At 32.8% G+C, this 19,309-nt stretch overlaps 1 protein-coding gene across 5 annotated transcripts in view; it reads right to left on the minus strand.

Annotated features, from left to right (window-relative positions):
• Nucleotides 1–12,279: 12,279 nt before the first annotated feature.
• unc-104 (kinesin family member unc-104) overlaps nucleotides 12,280–19,309 on the minus strand; it is a 66,225-nt gene continuing 59,195 nt past the window's right edge. For all 5 annotated transcript variants that reach the window (XM_040722678.2, XM_040722677.2, XM_071892154.1 and 2 more), the window contains one exon: nucleotides 12,280–12,675. Coding sequence is in view for 1 of the 5 variants with exons in the window: in XM_040722677.2 (XP_040578611.1) it covers nucleotides 12,662–12,675 (14 nt within the window). In the remaining 4 variants the exon portion in view is untranslated. The remainder of the gene's footprint in view (nucleotides 12,676–19,309) is intronic.

Below are 19,309 nucleotides of genomic sequence, written 5' to 3' on the forward strand. Positions count from 1 at the left end.
TAATGATGAATAAATACATCAAGTCAGGCTTTAACTCTGATCTCACAAAGATGCATATTCGATGTAATATAGCCTTATCCATTGCTAATCATCCTACGTTTACAAAATTTATGGAGAAATACATGGGTAAACCCCTCCCTGTCCGAGGGACCATCATTAAATTAATCGAGAATGTTGGTAATGATGTCATTTATAAACCATACATAATCCTTAAGTGATAAAAAAGTAATATTTATTGACTATATAATATATATATAGAAGGGGACGTTATTTTAGGCATTTTATTCAGTTCTCTATCGACTATCACCATCTAATATTATATTAATATTGAATAATAATTATGTCGGGGATGATAACTTTTTTTGATAGAAAATGTATAATATTTAAACAATGATGCCATGCTTATTTATTCCTTCCTCCTCGCGCATTTTTCTATTCTTACCAAAATTATCACCCTTACTTTTATGGGACATTTCATTAGGAGGTTTCGTTCACTGTGGTTGAACACAGGGTTGTCAACTTTTTGAACTTATGTTTGCGTGAGATTATGAGATAATATTATGTCAATTTACTACATAAAAATATAAGAAAATCGTATTTCAACAGGGGAAATTAGTAATAATAAAGAAGGATTTATCTTCCAACGTAATCTCTACACAAGAAGGAGCTGGCATTACAGTTACTATAGAGGCAAAATTATCTACCGAAGACAGTAGACAGTTTACTCATTATATCATTACTTTAATGATGGTTCCTCGGGAAGGGACGGGTTTACCCGTGTATTTTTCCATAATTTTTTTGAGCGTCGGATGATTAGCAATGGATAAGGGTATATTACATACAATAAACATCTTTGTGAGATCAAAGTTAAAGTCTGACTTGATGTATTCATCATTAACTTGATTTTTTAGATGAATGGATAAATATAACGAATAGATTCGTTATTTTCATAACCATGAGACATCCATGCTCTTGATATGAGATAAGGGTTACTGTGTAAACTGTCCAATAGAGGGAAATTTCCCTTTGCGACCAAGGAATCGACCGTGAAGAAAGTGAAAAGCTCACAACGTTTTGAATGAGGATTGGATTGGACGAAAATCAAAATAATTTCTATTTAGGAATAATTACTTGCTAGCTCCTAAATAAAGGCAACGACAACATTTATCAAGAATTTATTTTCAAAAGTTTAAAAATATATAAATACTACGTTAATCGGTGCCCTCTAATCTTTCCTGCGATTTTTTTTATTTTATAAATGCTCATTTAATCAAATTTGAATGTATTTACTGTAGGTACTTTGGCCTTAGGAAATTTTGCGTTGAAGCCATTTTCCCTTAAGAATATTTAACCTTAATATATAAATAAATGAGGTTTATACGTCAATATTTTTTTTTTAAGTTTAACTTTATGTTCCCTTTGAGCTTTTCAATCAAAATATGCAATGTTTATTACTATAAAATGCACTAAATGGTTCTTTTCTGTGGGAATAATGATAAGATTATGCCCCAAAATTACAATGCATACTTTCAAAATCTCATTATGTAATGGATCCGCTCGGTTATCAACTTATTAATTATCATTAGACATTATAGATTGTTCATATTAGGAGAAAAGGATTCGTGAATAGACAAACATGGATAAAATGAGGCAAGATAAGAGATTTCCACTTCGTTATGATCCAGGATGCGTCAGAAGAAGAAGCGGTTGGGTTGTGAGGATTTAGTCCTCTCTCAATAACCAAGGATATTGAAATTAATAGATTGTATTACTTACTCTATAATAAAACATTGCACAATAATAACACACGTGTATTGGTATAAAGTTAACTATTTCCATTGAATAATATTATAAAAAGAACAGAAAACCCCACCTTCCTTTTTGGAGGGAAAAAACAGTTGAATATAATTCGGGTGGCAATAGGTGATCATAATGCCAGATATGCAAAAGACTCAAATTCAAACAGATCCTCCAGAAAAGAAAAGGTTTGTCAGATTATGACATTTTATGTCTCTTTGTCTTTGCATATCCTACTCATTTTTGACTGAAATTAATAGACCCCCAGGCTGTAAAGCTGTAGATCTTTCCAGGAAGTTTCACTAATTGAGCGAAATGTAACTTCAGAGAAAGAATACGTTAATGTCAGTAACATCTACCCTGTATTGCCAAGCTATACCCCATATAACTTTATAATTTTTAGGGTGTCTAAGTTACTTTATTTTGAAAACATTATTGGGGTCTTTAGTAAAAAAAAATTAAAAAAAAAAAAAAAAATACCATACATGTATTCCTGTATTCGTAACTCAGGTTTGGAATATACAGACAAGCTGTAAGGTTGTCTGATCCCCACGAAAGTTATATAATATTGTTATTTTTAGATTTATATTAAATTATTCTTTTTAGATTTATATTAAATTATTCTTTTACTTTATCTTTCCATGCATGGTTTGAGAGGTTTAATCGTCGTCTTTTAATAATTTTATATAACTTTCTACGAGCTATTTTTTCTTCCTCAATTCATGATGATGAGTATCAGCAACATCTTTCTCTGATGTCTCTTCTGAATGTTAAGGGACTGGTTCTCCAGACATGGTAGCTATTCCCCCAGGTAGGAAGGACTTTATCCTCTTTGACTTCCTCTTTGTTGCAGGTTCGATCTCAAACAGGAGATTGCCACTTCTGAGTCGATTGTAAAGCCAACTCAGGGACCGGCAACGTCTGCTCTTGATTTTCAGCAGGTCCACATTGATTGGTCAAGTTAGATTCCATCATTTCTTTTTCAGCAATGTTAGACTCTAATAGAACAATTTGTCGTATTGAGCGTAATAATTTTCTGCCATTTGTTAGGCTTAGTGTTGCTGAAGTGACAACGTTGTCCTGGTTTTTATAGATTTCAGTAATCCTGGCTAACTTCCATGATTTTTTCTCTAATGATTCAGGTTTTAGGATTACTGTATCACCTTTTTTGATTGAGCTGGTATTAGACTTTAACTATTCTCTTCTAATACTTAGTTTATTTAAATATTCCTGTCTCCATCTTGTCCAAAAACCATTCATGATTTTTTTCCTTGACACCATATGTTACCGTAGGGTAACGTGGACAAGGTTGATTCATTTGGAGTGTTTATTACACGCTTTTAATGACCATGAATCAGAAGGTAATAAGGGATTGGAAACTCTCAATGGTTTATCATTTATGATACTTGTTATTTCAATAATTAAAGTCTCTAAAAAAATCTTAACACATCTGTATCTAATATATTTTTTTTTTTGTATGGATATAAACATTTTTTTATATCTATTGTTGCAATAAACTTGTGTATTTTTGGATGCAAAATTAAATGTACAATTTGTATTAATAAACAAAATGTAGGTTAAATGATAAAATTATTTCCTCAATTCCATTTTAAGTAAGTCATATAAGTATCATCTACTTATGAATGATACTCTGATTTAATTCGTTTTGTAACCATTTTCCAAATAGTTAATGCTCCATTACAATTATTACACATTTGATGACCTTTAGCATTGAGATATTTCCATGGCATTTCTTTCAACAAACCAGCATTTTTGTGTGGAATCCTACGCTGCTTTTCTTTCATATGTTGTTTTGTTTGGAAGTTCATATCTGTGAATAATTTATCAACAAGTTCATGTGTACTTATGCCCACTTTTTCACTTGAAAAAAATTTGTTAGTCAAATTTCTCAACTATAAAAATTATAGATGGATGTTATTTCATAATTTATATGATCAACAACTTGAGAAAATTGTATTATTACTTTTGTTACATTCTCAAATACATTGATATTTCTGGAGAGAGTCATTACTCATCTTTCATGGGTTGATGATAATAAGACTCAGTAATCACAATTTAAAATGGTCTTTTGAATATAATAAGATAACTTTCTGTAAAAGTGAGAACATCTTTTAAATAATTATGATAGTCAGGATTTATAAGTATTGTTTGAAGTGGCTCTCCAATTTTATTGTTTTGTAGCCTTTATGATTTCAATCACATATTTGTTGTCTTAACTAATTAAATCAAAAATAATATACATTTTCTTGTAATAGTTAGATCACCTGCAACGTTTATTCTCAGAACGGTAGGGTGACAAAAGAACCACCTTCTAAACAGTTTCTTGTTTTAATTAGAGATATATGAGAAGTAAAGTCAAGTAGTGTTCCTATATTGATTACTTTTTATTTAAATGAGTTCACTAAATAATACATAATATTCCCTAAAATATCTATGTATTTAATAACATTGGTGTGATTTGTAGGAAAATAATTATTTTTAACAGTAATTAAATAATAAAATTGTGAATTAGAATCAGCTATTTTTACATTCTTTGCGGAGTTATTTTTTACATTAGATATTTATTTTCGTTATTCGTTATATATAGAATTCTTTTTATCTAAAATCAAAATCATACTAATCTTTAACATTTTTAGTAGTAAATTTCTTAGGACACATAAAAATAGAATGATCTCTCGGGCCATCTTGGGAATGATAAGGATGGCAGTTTCTTATACAGTAATGTCCTATTTCATGTGTCATGAGATGAATCCCTTTTCTTGAACAAACATACTAAAATTATTTGTTGTAATTTTTAGAGCTTTGATATATTTTTTACTTGCGTGGAGATAATGCGTTCCACAAATTACACAACTTATAATATAATTGTATTTAAGTTAAATTTTGATCTCTTTATTGATAGCCACTTCTTTCTCTGTGGTTGACTTAATTAGAGTAGAATCTTGGAATAATTTATAAGGCTCGGAATCCTTAACGGATAGCAGGGTAGAATGTTTATCTTGATTCATTTGTTCGAGATTTGATGGTATATGATTTAAATCAATAGACTTTTATTTCTATATTCTCCTCATCTATTTGTGGATTCTCTTTTTCTTTCTCCTTTGTCCAAAATAAACGGAGAGTTTTAATCCCTTTTTCTAACGGATAGTTTCAATCTCTTTATCGAACGAAGAGTTTTAATCTCTTTTACGAACGGAGAGTTTAAATCTCTTTTTCGACTGATGTACCTTTCTCCCGAGGTTAACTTGGTGAAATTATGTTCTTGAAATATATCTCAAGGTTCTGGAGTTTCAAAAGATCTCGGAGTTGAATGATTTTCTTTATCCATTTTTTGTTTTTTTAATATTTTCTATAATATATACAGAAAAATTAAAGTTTGAATTACTATTTCAGCTTTCAAACAAAATAATATTTCTAATTAATATTTTCTATCTTGTTTACGGTATTTGAATTTAATAGATTGATTACTTCCAAAATATCGTTCAATAAACTATATTGTTTCGTCTTTGGTTAACACAACTCTCGATATAATTAAAAAAAATGTATATTGGAACAAAATGAACTCTTTAAACTTTTAAGCCCCCGCGTAAGGTTCTATAATGAGTCCTTTAAGCTTCAAATACTACACAATAATCCCTTCTCCTAATATACTCAAAGAAGTCTGACTGAATCGGTGTGGTGTTACAATGAGTCTTTCATGCTTCAAAGACCACGAGTATGGTTTTATAATGAGCCCTTTAAGCTTCAAATACAACACCAACAGTCCCTTCTCCTAATATACTCGAAGAAGTCTAATTGATTAGGCGTGTTGTTACAATGAGCCCTTTGCTTAAAGTTAAATTATTTGTAACTGCCAATTCGTTACAATGAGCTCGATAAGTTTCAAAGTATCTGCGTATGATTTTTAATGAGCCGTATAAGCTTCAAATACCCCACTTCTTCTAATGTACTTAAAAAAGTATGACTGAGTCTGTGTGGTGTTACAATGAGTTTTTTATGGTTTAAAGCCCACGCGTATGGTTTTATAGTGAGCCTTGTAAGCTTCAAATACTAGTACTGTTTCGTTCGCAAACGATTCGTTCTTTTGAACGAATCTTTTTAGTAAACGTACTGAACCGACTCAGTCACATGAGTAATTCGTTCGTTATTATGAAAAATGAATATATTCAAATATCGCAAGCTAAATCATTAGTTTGATACTTTGACAGCACTCTAATTCGCTCACATGAACAACTGCAAAGTCAAGAACTCGCCAACTGAAGTGTCTAACAAAAGAACTGAATCTTTAAAAGAACGAATTATCAAAAGAACTGAATCCTTCAAAGAATTGAATCATCAAAAGACTGAGTCACTAAAGGGACACCTTGTAATATCCAAAAATATACATCGGCCCACGAGTTTGTGCAGGTGAAGTGCTGGGACCCTAGGCAGGTAAAATATCAACGCCGCCTCTTCCATGAGCATCAAGGACCTCTTGTAACATCCAAAAATACATCTTGGCCCACAGGTTGTGCAGGTAATCTTAATTAATAATCATTTATTAACTCAAATGAACTCTAACATTAATAATAGGTTAACTAGAGGACAAGTTAAAGATGTTATATTATTTTTCGTACGATATGGAAGTTTTAGTATATAAGGGATGTTGAACTGACATTTGACCTTTTGCATCAAGTTATCTAGTAAACCGGACTGTATTATGTGAGATTACAAGGGATCCTTAATGCTCAGAGCAGTGTCTGTGATAGAATTTAACCTACCCTGGGCCGGGGTTTGTTTTAGTATACAAGATGGAATTTTTTATCATTCAATATTTTGCTTACCCGAATATTACCACGCAATGATATTACTTCAACCTTTTTAAAACAATAATTTTATCGCACAGCTCCGATGCCCTTCCATTTCTGTTCTATAGCATCCCTAATACCTATGCTTCCAAGAAATGCATAGTTATTGTAAGGTAACATAATCTTCTTGAGTAGGCAGTTGGGAACAAGCTTAAAGTTAGAAAAGTCGAATTATACGAGCCTACGAACAAAAGTGGCCAATTTCAAGATATCATTATATGTATATATTAGAAAAAATCTATAGAATGACATTGGGAAGAAGGATTTAAAACCTCCCAAACTTGTTTCATCCCTTCAAATTCATGTTCAGTGAGAACGTCCAATTTGGAATGGCGGCAAAGTTGACGTATTATTTATCCTAGACTTGATTAATTAATTTGAAAATACTGCCTTAATGATACATTATTCCCATTTGAACGTGTCTTCAGCAATATACGACAAATAATCTCTAAACGCAGAAATTGTTTAAGTCCAATTAAAGTCAGCCAGCTTGTATTATTTAATACTAATTTTGATTAAATGCACTTCGATCTGAATGAATACTGTAATGAGTAATCAATGATTCTTAATATTTTTTTATGTATATTTTATATACATATATTAAATAAATGTATATGTAACAGTTTACAATTTTTCCATCACAATTTAATCTTTAAAAATTTTGCTATATTGATTCAATAGAAATTTTTTAAATATCAGTTTGTGGTGGGGAGTATCTTTGAACTTATTCATTGAACGAATCTTTTTAGTGAACAGAATCACTTGAATCAGTTCACTAAAAAGAGTCACAATTCCCAGCACTTCTTCAAATATATTCAAAGAAGTCTTACTGAATCTGTGTGGTATTACAATGAGTCTTTTAAGATTCAAATACCACCCCGTCTGGTTTTATAATGAGCCCTTTAAGCTTTAAATACCACTGGCACGGTTTAATAATGAGACTTTTAAACCTCAAAGTCCACGTTTTTCAATCAATCTTCCGAAAATATATCGAAATGATTTAATATCAAATGGATCCCTGAATATTTCAAGAAACCACGATCCAACTTAGGTTCTAAGTTGGCCGAAGGACAATGTGAGGATTTAGGCCTCTCTCAATAACCAAGATTAATGAAATATTTTACTGTATTACTTAATTTTTAATAAAACCTTGGACAATAATAACAGACGAGTATTGATATAGAATTCTATATTTCGATTGAATAATATTATAAAAAGAACAGAAAAAACATGCCTTCCTTTTTGGAGTGGAAAAACAGTTGAATATAATAATAGTTGCCAATAGGTGTAATATGGTCAGATATGGAAAAGACTAAGGTTCCAGCAGCTGTGGTGAGGCAAACCCCTGAAAGGATTTGGAGAGGGCACTCAAAGATTTGGTCATAGTAGAACATGAGGAAATGAGAAACGTAAGCGAAGAAAACTCCAAAGTGCAGTACAGTTTGAACAATTTAGAATCGAAAAAGAAACATGATAACGGCTGTCTTCATCTCTTCATGAATTTTATTACTTATCCAAAGAGTACAATACAGTTTATAGTAAGTAGTTACTTATGGGACTCAAATACCTCAATGTTGTGTATATAGGAATGGGAATTCATACCTCCTATGGATTTGAAGCCAAATTATGAGAACCATTACATATTACTTAAAGGGTGCTTCAACGAATTGTAAGTCCATTTTTCTATTATAATGCAATGACATTGGATTATGTAAATTCATCTGTAATAATTGTGCTTACTAATACATTTCAAAGAATATGAATATTACAATTCTAAATGATCATTCAATCCAATTTTTTTTTGGGAGCTTACAGATCCTCATAAGTTTTCAAAAGTCCTTAATATGTCGTTTTATGAATAAAATAAATATTTTCAAATTAATAACTGTTTCAATCATTCCAAAAATGTTATTTTAGAACTGCTAATGCTTTTTGTTATGTTAAATTACAAGTATAAAAAAAGTAAATCTCTTTAATATTAAATACAAGAGCTGTCAAGAAGTATTGATATCATATTATATTATGATACTTATCAATACATATAGTTATTGATAATAATTGGGAATATCGATACACATTAGAACCGCTTATTTCAAGGAGTTATTGAAAATAAGTGACGACATATACATTTTGCAGTGACGTCATTATTTATAACCCAGCTAACTCAAACAGGTCCATTTGTAAACAGCGAAGGACCAATATATATGAAATACCCCAAGAAGAATTCAGTATAATAAGGGATCATCGAATAACCTATCATTATTGGGTATTAACTATTGAAAGTTCCATGGGCCAATTTTGTAGATTGTTCAGATTTCTCAGTTCATTCAGTAACAAGACGGTGTATTTTCTATTGATGTCTTTTTAAATATACAAGAACCAATTTAGTTTAATCCAAAAAAATGGTGTTATGCTAAAAGTATTGCATTTACAGAAGAATTACCTAGTCCACGGGCTATTAATTTTCAAATTATTCTGTCGAAACCATACTATTCTGCTATCACGGCCTGCAGAAGAAGATTTTGCTACCTTCAGGAGAAACTGACATGACATTCCCTATTGCTAAGTGGACTATCTTAGGATGGGTCCTTAGTGGAGCAGATGATATTTCATCATTGAAAGTAGTAAAGCTTCCATGTATTCAGGAATTATTAATAAAATCCGAATGTATGAATACTTTGATCTTGATACTGTTTATCGTTCTCTTGAGTTTAATTTGACAAAGTTTTGGAACTTAGATACTGTAAGAATAAATCTAATGAATCTATTACAGCTGAGCTGACCTCATTAGAGCTCTAGACTTATTTTCATATGTAAGGAACTGCTATCTTTGATCCATCAAAGAATAAGGGGTTCATAAAAATGCCATGGATAGATGTTTATTCTAAAGGAAGAATTCTACCTTATAAGTACAGTAGAGCCGTTGCTGTCATGTCCCGAGTTCATAATAAGTTGAAGCTTGAACTTATGAACTTTTGAAATAATTACAAAACATCCCTGCTACTTCTTGATATCAAGACCTGTCTTTCGTCTCGATAAGGACTCTACAAAATGTACGATCTTGGTAAATGCATCCTTATGGGATGTCAAAGATAAAACTAAGTCTTTGAATAAGCTACAAATGAAAGGTAAGAAGATGGTCTCACAAATAATGGAACTAATTCTAAAAGTAAAATGCAAAAAATATTTTGTTGCTGTAGACATTAAACAGATGTTCTTATTAATAAATCTTACCAACCCCCTAGATGAAGACATGTTGCGTTTTGTCTGGATAAGACCCGGATATCGGCCCCGGTTAATGAGATTCAAAGTAATTGTGGTTTGATTTATCAGAGCACCATATATATTTCTATGCAGCTTAACCTGTAGCTTCCGAGATTATGAATAAAATGACTTTTATGGACGATATTCATATCACCCAGGATATTCCAGAAGAAGCCTTCCAAATAAATTCAGAGATACTGAAAATTCTAGAAAGTGGCGGATTTTACAGTCATAAGATTGCATATTTTATCCAGAAATTCTTTCACAGTTTGAATAAGAAAGAATGGTCTTTCCAAGGAAGGAGATTTCCGCTCTTGGTTTAAAGTTGGACCCATTTAAGATTAATTTATGTGATCATGGAGACAAATTTGAAAGATTTAATTCTGATTGTGCTTGATTATCAAGAATTAAAACTGATTCTTCGTTTATAATGGATAGAAAAGTTTAAGTGGAACCAAAACCTGAACTATTAAGACATCAAAGCTGCTAAAGAAGCCGTTTAGGTCTTTACCAAATGGGTTGAACAGATCCCTTTGATGAAAGATTTCCATTTCCCATGTTATAACGGGGGAAGCATCAATGTTCCTGTCGCTGTCTATCTCGTTGTAGAAACTGAGGAATGCAAAAAGCTGAGTAAACTTGTCAAAAAGCTAACTAATGCAAAAAGCTATCTATGAGAAAAGTAGACTTGAGGACATGTTGCCGATTGCTCGAGCATAACTTGTTCCTCTAACTATGGCTGTGACTATGGCAAGTTATATTCAGAGTGTACTAAAGCTAATGGTGTTTCCCCAGAACGCAATCATATTTACCAACTCACTATTAAATCTGCAGCGGAGACAAAGAGGTAAGATGTTCGGTGCCATGTAAGGTTTTGCCCAGGAGTCCTCAATCCAGAAGATTTGCGTAGTAGGGGTGCTATATGAATGAAGTTACTGTAAGAATATAGTTTTGGAAACACGGCCCAAGGTTTCTCTTGGAATGCTGTAATAAATGGCAAAAACAACTGCGGCTAACTGAAGGCACTTATAACAAATCTAAGACTAATGGTTGTGATCTGGTGATATATTTTGATCAGATTAGTCATCATCTGAAAGTTATACAACTATCTTTTTTAAAATACAAAACCGCTCTTCTTCGGTTATAGATGTACATATTCGACGATGTTGCAATTTATCTTTGATTAAAATAGTGGTTTTTCCGAATAAGGAGATGTACCCGTAAGGAGCCTATTCAATCCCTTAACGTACCTAGGGAAGAATCGATATGGACAGAAGTTCTTTTAATTAAATTTGAACAAGAAAACAGGCTTGTGAATAAAATGAAAATCCTTCAAGACAACTGCTCTGAGTCTGCAAAACGTAAGATTGTCCCGGGATCAACTGTCATTAATCTTCATGTTTTTTACGACAAAAAATCAAAAGTTACTAGATTTTTAGCTTATTACACGTATCTTCCACTATTGTTTTTGACATTACTAATCCTATAATCACACCAAACAGATGTTTGATACACATCAAAGTCTCTTTCATTGGTCACAGAGACAAACGTTCAGTAGACTTAAAGCTCGGTATTGGTTCATAGGCAATTATAGATTTGTCAAATCTTTAGTTAAGAAGTTATGCAAAGTTCCTAGGTACCCTGGGGCATTTATTAGTTATCACTTATAATACTGTGTAATATTTTAAATGGGGCATTCTTACAAATAACTCTGCATTTAATTCTATAGTAGAACTCAGAGGTGGAATAAATACCTTATACTATATATTCAAGTCGAGTCTTATGTCTTTCCTGGAAGTCCAAATAATTAACTATTTTCATCTGTCCAGCTGAAGTTGTCCGAGAATAAAAGGTCCTTTCAAAAGTACCATATATCAATTGAAAAAATGAAAATATATTTTGAGTCGTGAGTCTAACTTTTAAAAGTTCATGTCAAGATTCGAGTATTTGTATTATCATCTGAAGTCGTAAGTCTTCAATATATGAAATCAAGTAAAAGTCTCCGTCTCTCCTAGAAATTATTATAACTAAATAGTTATGGTTAAATTGCATTTTTTAATTTGTTCTCTATTACATGGCATATACGCAATGAAAGAAATGTTTTGTTAAAGAATATAAAATTTGAAGGAATATATGTTTTTTGTATTTAAAAGTCCATAGCAGAGGTGGAATTTATTTGAGAGCACTAGTTTTTGCATACATTATAGTGTTATCATAGCAATATAACATTTGTTGTTTCTATCTCAGGTTATACATTTACCTGGACTCGGTGAAGCCCAGGAAAAAGTTTGAATTTTTATTCAATATATCGATAATCTCTCTTGCAATAATATAAATAAAACAGTAGTGATCACATGTAAGAGCATATTTATTTCAAAATTGATAAAATGTAACGAAAAACAATTTGATAATTTTGGATGATTTTAAAATTTTTGTTTAAACAGTATAAATGAATAAAAGTTATTAGTCAATTATAATATAATCAATATATTACTTTGATAATTATTTTCTTAACATTTATTTTTTTGGCATTTTTTTTTATTTGAATACGATAAAAGCAATAATGTGCAGAAGCATATATTTGTTTATTTTACTGCTGTGCAAAAAAATAAGAAGCAAATTGAATAATGATATAGTAGAAAGGAGGCACTAATATTTAGTATGTTAGATTAATAAGTCACATTAATCTAAGTAAAACCGTTGATCATTCCAATCAATGAATTTCTTCTTATTTATTGATCCATATCTGTAATGAATAATGGATTTTTCCTATATTTATTAATTTTATATATATCGTGAGAAAGTAACATAATTAAAGCTAACTCACTCATTTTTAAAAAGGGATTGATAAAAAAACAACATTTGTTACTTTTTACAAATATTTTCTTTCGTATATGACATATATTAATAAACATACATCAACGTGGATGACTTAGTTTTTTGTTTTTTTTTGCTATTTTGTTCTCCCTTTTAGTTATTGCTATTTTTAAGGACTTCTTAGAATACTTCGAGTGTTGGACATAAAAGATAAAAGTGGATTTGTGTAAAAAAGCCTTTGTTAAACTTCGATATAAGGAAGCCCTTAATCAATAAATAAAAGGAGGAATACAATTGTAAATAAACAGCGGCAGCAGCAAGGAATATATCAATAGGTTGTCAACTTTGGTTGAGATGGTAGAGCATGTCTTCTATAGCTATCTGGTCACTTCGTCTCATTCTATAGGCTACAACTTGAAAAATGCTTTGGGGAACAGCAGATTAGCTGTCATGGCGTTTCATAAGATTAGCTATGAGAGGAAGGAAATAAACTCAAATCCCTCTCTGCAAACAGTAAGGGCATAGGAGCGGAATTACTCCGATGTTGATCCCCAATTTTACTTTGAGTTAAATAAAGACTTATACTTATAACTAATGTTGTAGCGGTCCTTATTTAGGACTGAAAACTTCAGTCCTGTTCAATTATATATCGTATATTTGTTCTAAAAATTTATATAGTTCGGTACTTGATGAAGTCAGTGGGCTTTATTTTTAGTCAGTTGTTGTACTGACAGTCCTAAAGGCCAACAGTCTTAAAGACTGTTCCCAAGGACTGGGTTCAAGACTCCAATACACCGAATAAATAAGAACTGACAAAACACAACTGATAACTGCTACAAATTATAATTCTTACTTTCCGTCTTTTTGCAACTAATTTACACTTTATAATTAGTTGTCCTTTTGAAAAAATGAAATAATAAGGATTGGAAAATGAAGGACAATATGGAAATTGCCAACTAAAAAAAAAATATTTGCTCACAAAAAAAAATTGTTAGAATTTACAGTTCTAATTTTAACTGGGAAAATGGTCCAAAATGTTGTCAGTGTAAATTTCAAAAAGTATATATTTGTAGGGACAAAGTATCAACAGAAAGAAGGTATGTAGTTTATTATCATATCTGTAAGCAGATAAATTATTTATCAAAGTTATCATATTATTTATGACATTCCCACAAGCGTTGCTTTTAATCTCACCACAATTTGGACAATTTCTTTATCCTTAATTGTAACTACTTTTATTGTACAAGAGGAGCTTTTTTTAGAAAGATTTTTTCTTCCCCTCACTTTTTTGATTAATTAAGTAGTTCTAACAGTACATCACCTTAGAGTTATAAATCGTAACCATTTTTGATATGAAAAAAAAAAAAAACTAAACTGAAAATTAATATTCCATAAATTACCTTTTGCTTGAAATATACTTGTACATTTGGAGACAGAGGCTTTGAAGTAGTTGACATGGGTATTAAAGAAAGTACAAGCGAGCACACTGATGGGATAATCCCAGCAATGCTTATTCTAAGGAACACTGATCAGGGTATATGTTTAGTGGAGGGGTTTCAGACATACGACCCTAGGACTGGATCAGGACCGCCTGGAAGTTTGGTTCTGCTAAAGAATACATCTGCATTATTAAAATAAATGAATGAATTCACTGTCTTTTTTCTTTCAAATATGTGGATCTTGTGGAAAAGAAGAAAAATGGACACATAATTTTTTTTTATATGTTCATAGAAGGGAATGGGAAACCCTTGCTAAGCAGCAAGTTTCGTTTTTAAAAGAACACGATATTCGTTATGAAACTCAGCATAATGAAAAATATATCAGATTCCAGGAATAATTGAGAAACCAAAAGTTCCATGAATTGACAAGTGATCTAAAGTAACAGCAATATGCTTTCACCCGTAGTCGAAAAGCCAATGATACTGCGGTGAAAGCCAGTTACCTAATTGTCAGGATAATATTTTTAGTATCAAAGCCTTATAGTAATGGGAATTCGTTAATAACTTGAAGTTGAAGAGTGCTGAAATTATGCGCCTTAAGAAACGAAATGCTTTTGTTAAGATTAGCTAGACAAGAAAAATATTTTACAGTAAACTTCTTGTCAGCCCTATCATTAAAGGAATTATTTAATTCCTCCTCAATATTCAGGTCAACCCTCTTCGGTTCTCCTCTCTCCTTGTTAACAACCGTCTATGAAAGTGGCCTTTATCTCCTGAAAAAATGTGGAAGGTTTCTTTGATCGTGCAACGCGAGATTGAGATTTTTTGGGTTGCAATATTTAGCTGTTTTTTGGTTTTTTTTTGCAGTTAGTGCACGTTGTTTTCAACAGTCAAGAAGGTACTATGTAGGAAAACTCCTTGCACACCTTGTGGTTGTCAGGCTGATAGCTGACCAACCGAGTACTGGCTACACGAGACAAGGGGTGTTTGTCAGGTCCTCGATATATCCATGATTCTCTGCAAAATTGGGAATTGTATGAAAAATATTGTTCATACGCACAAGAACCAAAAATAATTGAGTTAAATTTGATTTGACAGCTCTACTTTTTTTTTTTTTTTTGCCACATGGCGTTACTTTATTCATAACTAAATATAAACTTTTTGACAACCCCAACAGCTTAGCACATCGCTTAAAACACAAAATTTTAAATTTAAGAAAAACACAAACAGTAAATTTTAGAAAATTATCAAATTAATAAGAAAGATAAAAATAAACTGAATAATAATTAAAAACTTAAATAACGTTAGGCTCATAGTCTTCAGTTAACTAAAGAACTAGTGACTTTTATATATATATTAATAATAGAGATGACGTTTTTAAGGTTTAAGTCCTTCTTTGTTCTTTTCCACTTATTAGTTGTTGAGTTTTCGTAATAATGGCGTTTACCTTGCCTCCCCCCTTCCAAAAATAGTGTCCTAAAAATTCATCTCGACCAGTTGTTGCTCCAAATTTTTTCAGCAGTCCATACAAGATCCACTCATAAGTTACACGGAAAATGCTGCACCTCCAGAAGAGATGGTTTGTAGTCTCTCTTGCTTCTTTGCAAAACGAGCAAATACTCCTCGAGTCATTAAAAAATTCTGCCCCAACTTTCAACTTTCCTGAGATTAATCGATATTTGAATCATATCTCAGAAGATGTCAAATATTTACTCCTTGATGCCGATATATCCTCCTTTATTCATGTTTCTCCTTTCTAAATAGTCATTAAATGGAACCAAAGTAATTTTTTTGAAACATATTCTGATGTCTGACGTAGAAACTATTGAGGGTTTCATATTGAAGGGCACCAGGTGCTTTTCGACGCCCTTGGAATGAGTTAACATTGATCTAAAAAGACTGTTCAGCCATTTTTTCAATGAGCGAGGTTTACCATCGATTGTCTGCCACAATATCGGCAGAAATGTTTTTGCACTTCCGGGAAATTTACGTGTCCTCCTATGGGAAGTTACCAACGGAGAGAAAATTCAAATTCCATTGTAGCATCTATGCACACTTTAGATAGATACTGCATTCGTTTTGAGTATAATGCAAAATTCTCCAGAATAATATTAAAAACTAGCTTTAGAGTTACCCAAAAGAAATACTTGTCTCTCTTTCAGGAAGTCACTGAGAATAAAACACCTGGGTTCCTACATTCCTACTATTCTACATTTTTCTTACCCAATAAAATTTGAGAAGATTCCATATTTCTGTGTTCACTATACTGTGGACTGTGAAGCCTATCATAGGAGATGGTCTTTCTCCTTTTTGCTTGGAGATATGAGGTCTCTGTAGCAGATATATTTTTAAGAGGGTGCCCATCGTATGGTGTTACTCTTTTGGGACAAAATAAAAGTTTCACAAAGATATTTTGTCCCATATATTCAGGGTGGAATTCGTGATGAAAAGGAGTTGCTCCTTCTGTGGATTAGAAACCGAGACAAGCAGACAAATGCTCTACAAGTTATCAAGAATTCAAGGTAATAGGAAGGCCATAGAGAGGAATATTCTTACGGATTACGTTGCGAAACTAAACGTCCTAGACTGGCTCATAACGACGTCAAGCCAGCATGTGAACTGCAGAAAAATAGAGTTTGATTTGAAGCGTCCACTCAATACTCTACACAATTCGGTGCAGAGGGAAGGGGATCCCAGGCAATTTCGAGAAATATATAGAGCAATCGATCCATATCCTTGGATACTTTATAGATAGGGGAGCCCAGCTTGGATCGGACGTATGGACGGACGAATTTTGTATAAGAAAGGATAAATGGGTGGTGGGAAAAAATATATATTATAAAAGTGTTTTGTATATATGTTTTTCTACTTTACACCAACTGTTAATTTTTAAAATGATAGTTTATCATTCTCATGTTTACATAGCCTATCTACGATTTACCAGAATTTTTAAAAGCAAAGGATGAGCGCTCGCTCATCAACTCTCCATCCTTTTTTTTTTTCTTTTATCTCCTTCGTTTTTTTTTACCTCGGAGGAAGGGGGCAATATAAATTGTGTGGAGTGTTTTATAATAATATATATTAGTTTGGTGTTGTAATAATGGCAAAAAAAAGAAGAAAAGAATATGAATTCCCTGACAATTTCCTCATTATTCTTTTGACAACCCTAATTCCCCAATGTTATGTATTTAATATGTCCTTTCTGGTTATTATCTTCTTGTATATTCGTCTATGTATTATAAGTACTGAGTTTTACGTATTATAAATAGTATCGTCTTTTGTAAATATATTAGAGTATATTTAGAACACACATGATCTAGTGTTACATTATTCCTCCACGTGAATTCTTCTCCTCTCATCTCTCCCGGTCATCCTGGATTTCTCCCACTATAAAGAAGTTTGACTCTCTCGTTCGTCAAGACACAACATTGGCGACGAGGATGGGATCAGGATCACGTGACCTCCCTGCTGTGGGATCGTCGGCGAAGCTAGCCCTGTTGGAGTTGGGTAGCCCTTTTTCGTCGATGGGGAGAACGCTTGTTCGTCTGCGGAAGGCAGAGCAATATGGACTGTGCCTATGTTTGGGCCTCGTGGAGGAAGGAAGAGAACCTTGGTCACTTTCAAGAAGTGAAGTGTGTGTCCGGGTCAGGGACCACATAATTAAAAATGGGTTTTGTCCTACACAATTTTGGTTCTCTACTGTTCCTACTCTCCCGTTCCCATCATTGGTTAATGGATGTGGAACGGTCTCTCTTCTGGATCATCCCGAGTTGGATGAGGGTACATCGAGCAAGATGTCTCCCAGGGACGAGCAGGGTGCTCGTCCCTAAAACCTCAACAAGGGTGAATGTTATTTCTCCCAGGGACGAGCAGGGTGCTCGGTTCCTTAAAACTTCAACAAGGGTGAATGTAATTTCTCCCAGGGACGAGCAAGGTGCTCGGGTCCTTAAAACCTTTATGAGGAGTATTGTCCTCCTTTCTGCGGTGCGCGTGCTGAGAGCACGGCACGTCTATGGAGATAAACTTTTGCAGTACAAGGAAGAATGTTTTGTCCTCGCCTGGACATGGATGGAGCGGATCTATAGGCTGCTGTTCATGGAGAGGAACCTGTTTAAGCACCGCCATGGATTTGGTGCTTGGGGGGGTGATGTTATGTATTTAATATGTCCTTTCTGGTTTTTATCTTCTTGTATATTCGTCTATGTATTATAAGTACTGAGTTTTACGTATTATAAATAGTATCGTCTTTTATAAATTTATTAAAGTATAGTTAGAATACACATGATCATATAAACAGTGTGTAGTTTCATTCCTCCACTTCATTCTCCCTCTCATCTCTCCCGGTCATCCTGGATCTCTCCTATTATAAATAAGATTGTGTCTCTCCCTCGTCAAGACGCAACACCCAAACAGACTCCAAGGATGTTGATGTTTCTTGTGTTACGAAAGCAAGGCCATCCTTTTTCTATCAATCCTCCATAAGCCCTCAATAATGAATTGGGAAGTTTAAGAGAACTTTCTAAGCAAGGTCATCATTCTTCTGATTGACTTGATAGTTTAAAAAAGGGCTCACATCCAAGAATAAAGTTAAGTCGTCAGCATAGCCAAGACATTTTGGAAGTGCTGGACGACATCGCCATATCCCAGTGGCAATGCACTCGGGAGATATTATTCTCTTGAAGTTAATATGTGTTCGATCTCAGGCGATACCTACAGAAGGAAATATATAATACTTTATGAATATATATGGATTTCACAAAAAATTCCAAGGTTAGATTGAGTAATTGTAATACTATAAGGTTTACTTAGACTTAATTAGTGCAACTCCATCTAAACAATTGAAGGGGAAAAAAAAAAGTGGCTGGGATCACCAAAAATCCAACGATTTGGTCATCTTCCAGAATATTTTTAAGAAATGTGTCCATCCCTACGTTGAACAGCAATGTAGACACGATTTCTCCTAAATACTCCAATTCTATTTTCAAAAAAGGACTCTTGATTATCATACCTCACAATAGTACGGGAACCCGCTAAGATTCCTCCGACCATTCTAACTATAAAATTGCCGAATTTTTTTCAGATATAGCAAACAATGATACTTTCACAAAAGAGCGATCACAGAGT

This window comes from Lepeophtheirus salmonis, chromosome 12 (assembly GCF_016086655.4).
Source record: "Lepeophtheirus salmonis chromosome 12, UVic_Lsal_1.4, whole genome shotgun sequence".
Classification (NCBI taxonomy): domain Eukaryota; kingdom Metazoa; phylum Arthropoda; class Copepoda; order Siphonostomatoida; family Caligidae; genus Lepeophtheirus; species Lepeophtheirus salmonis.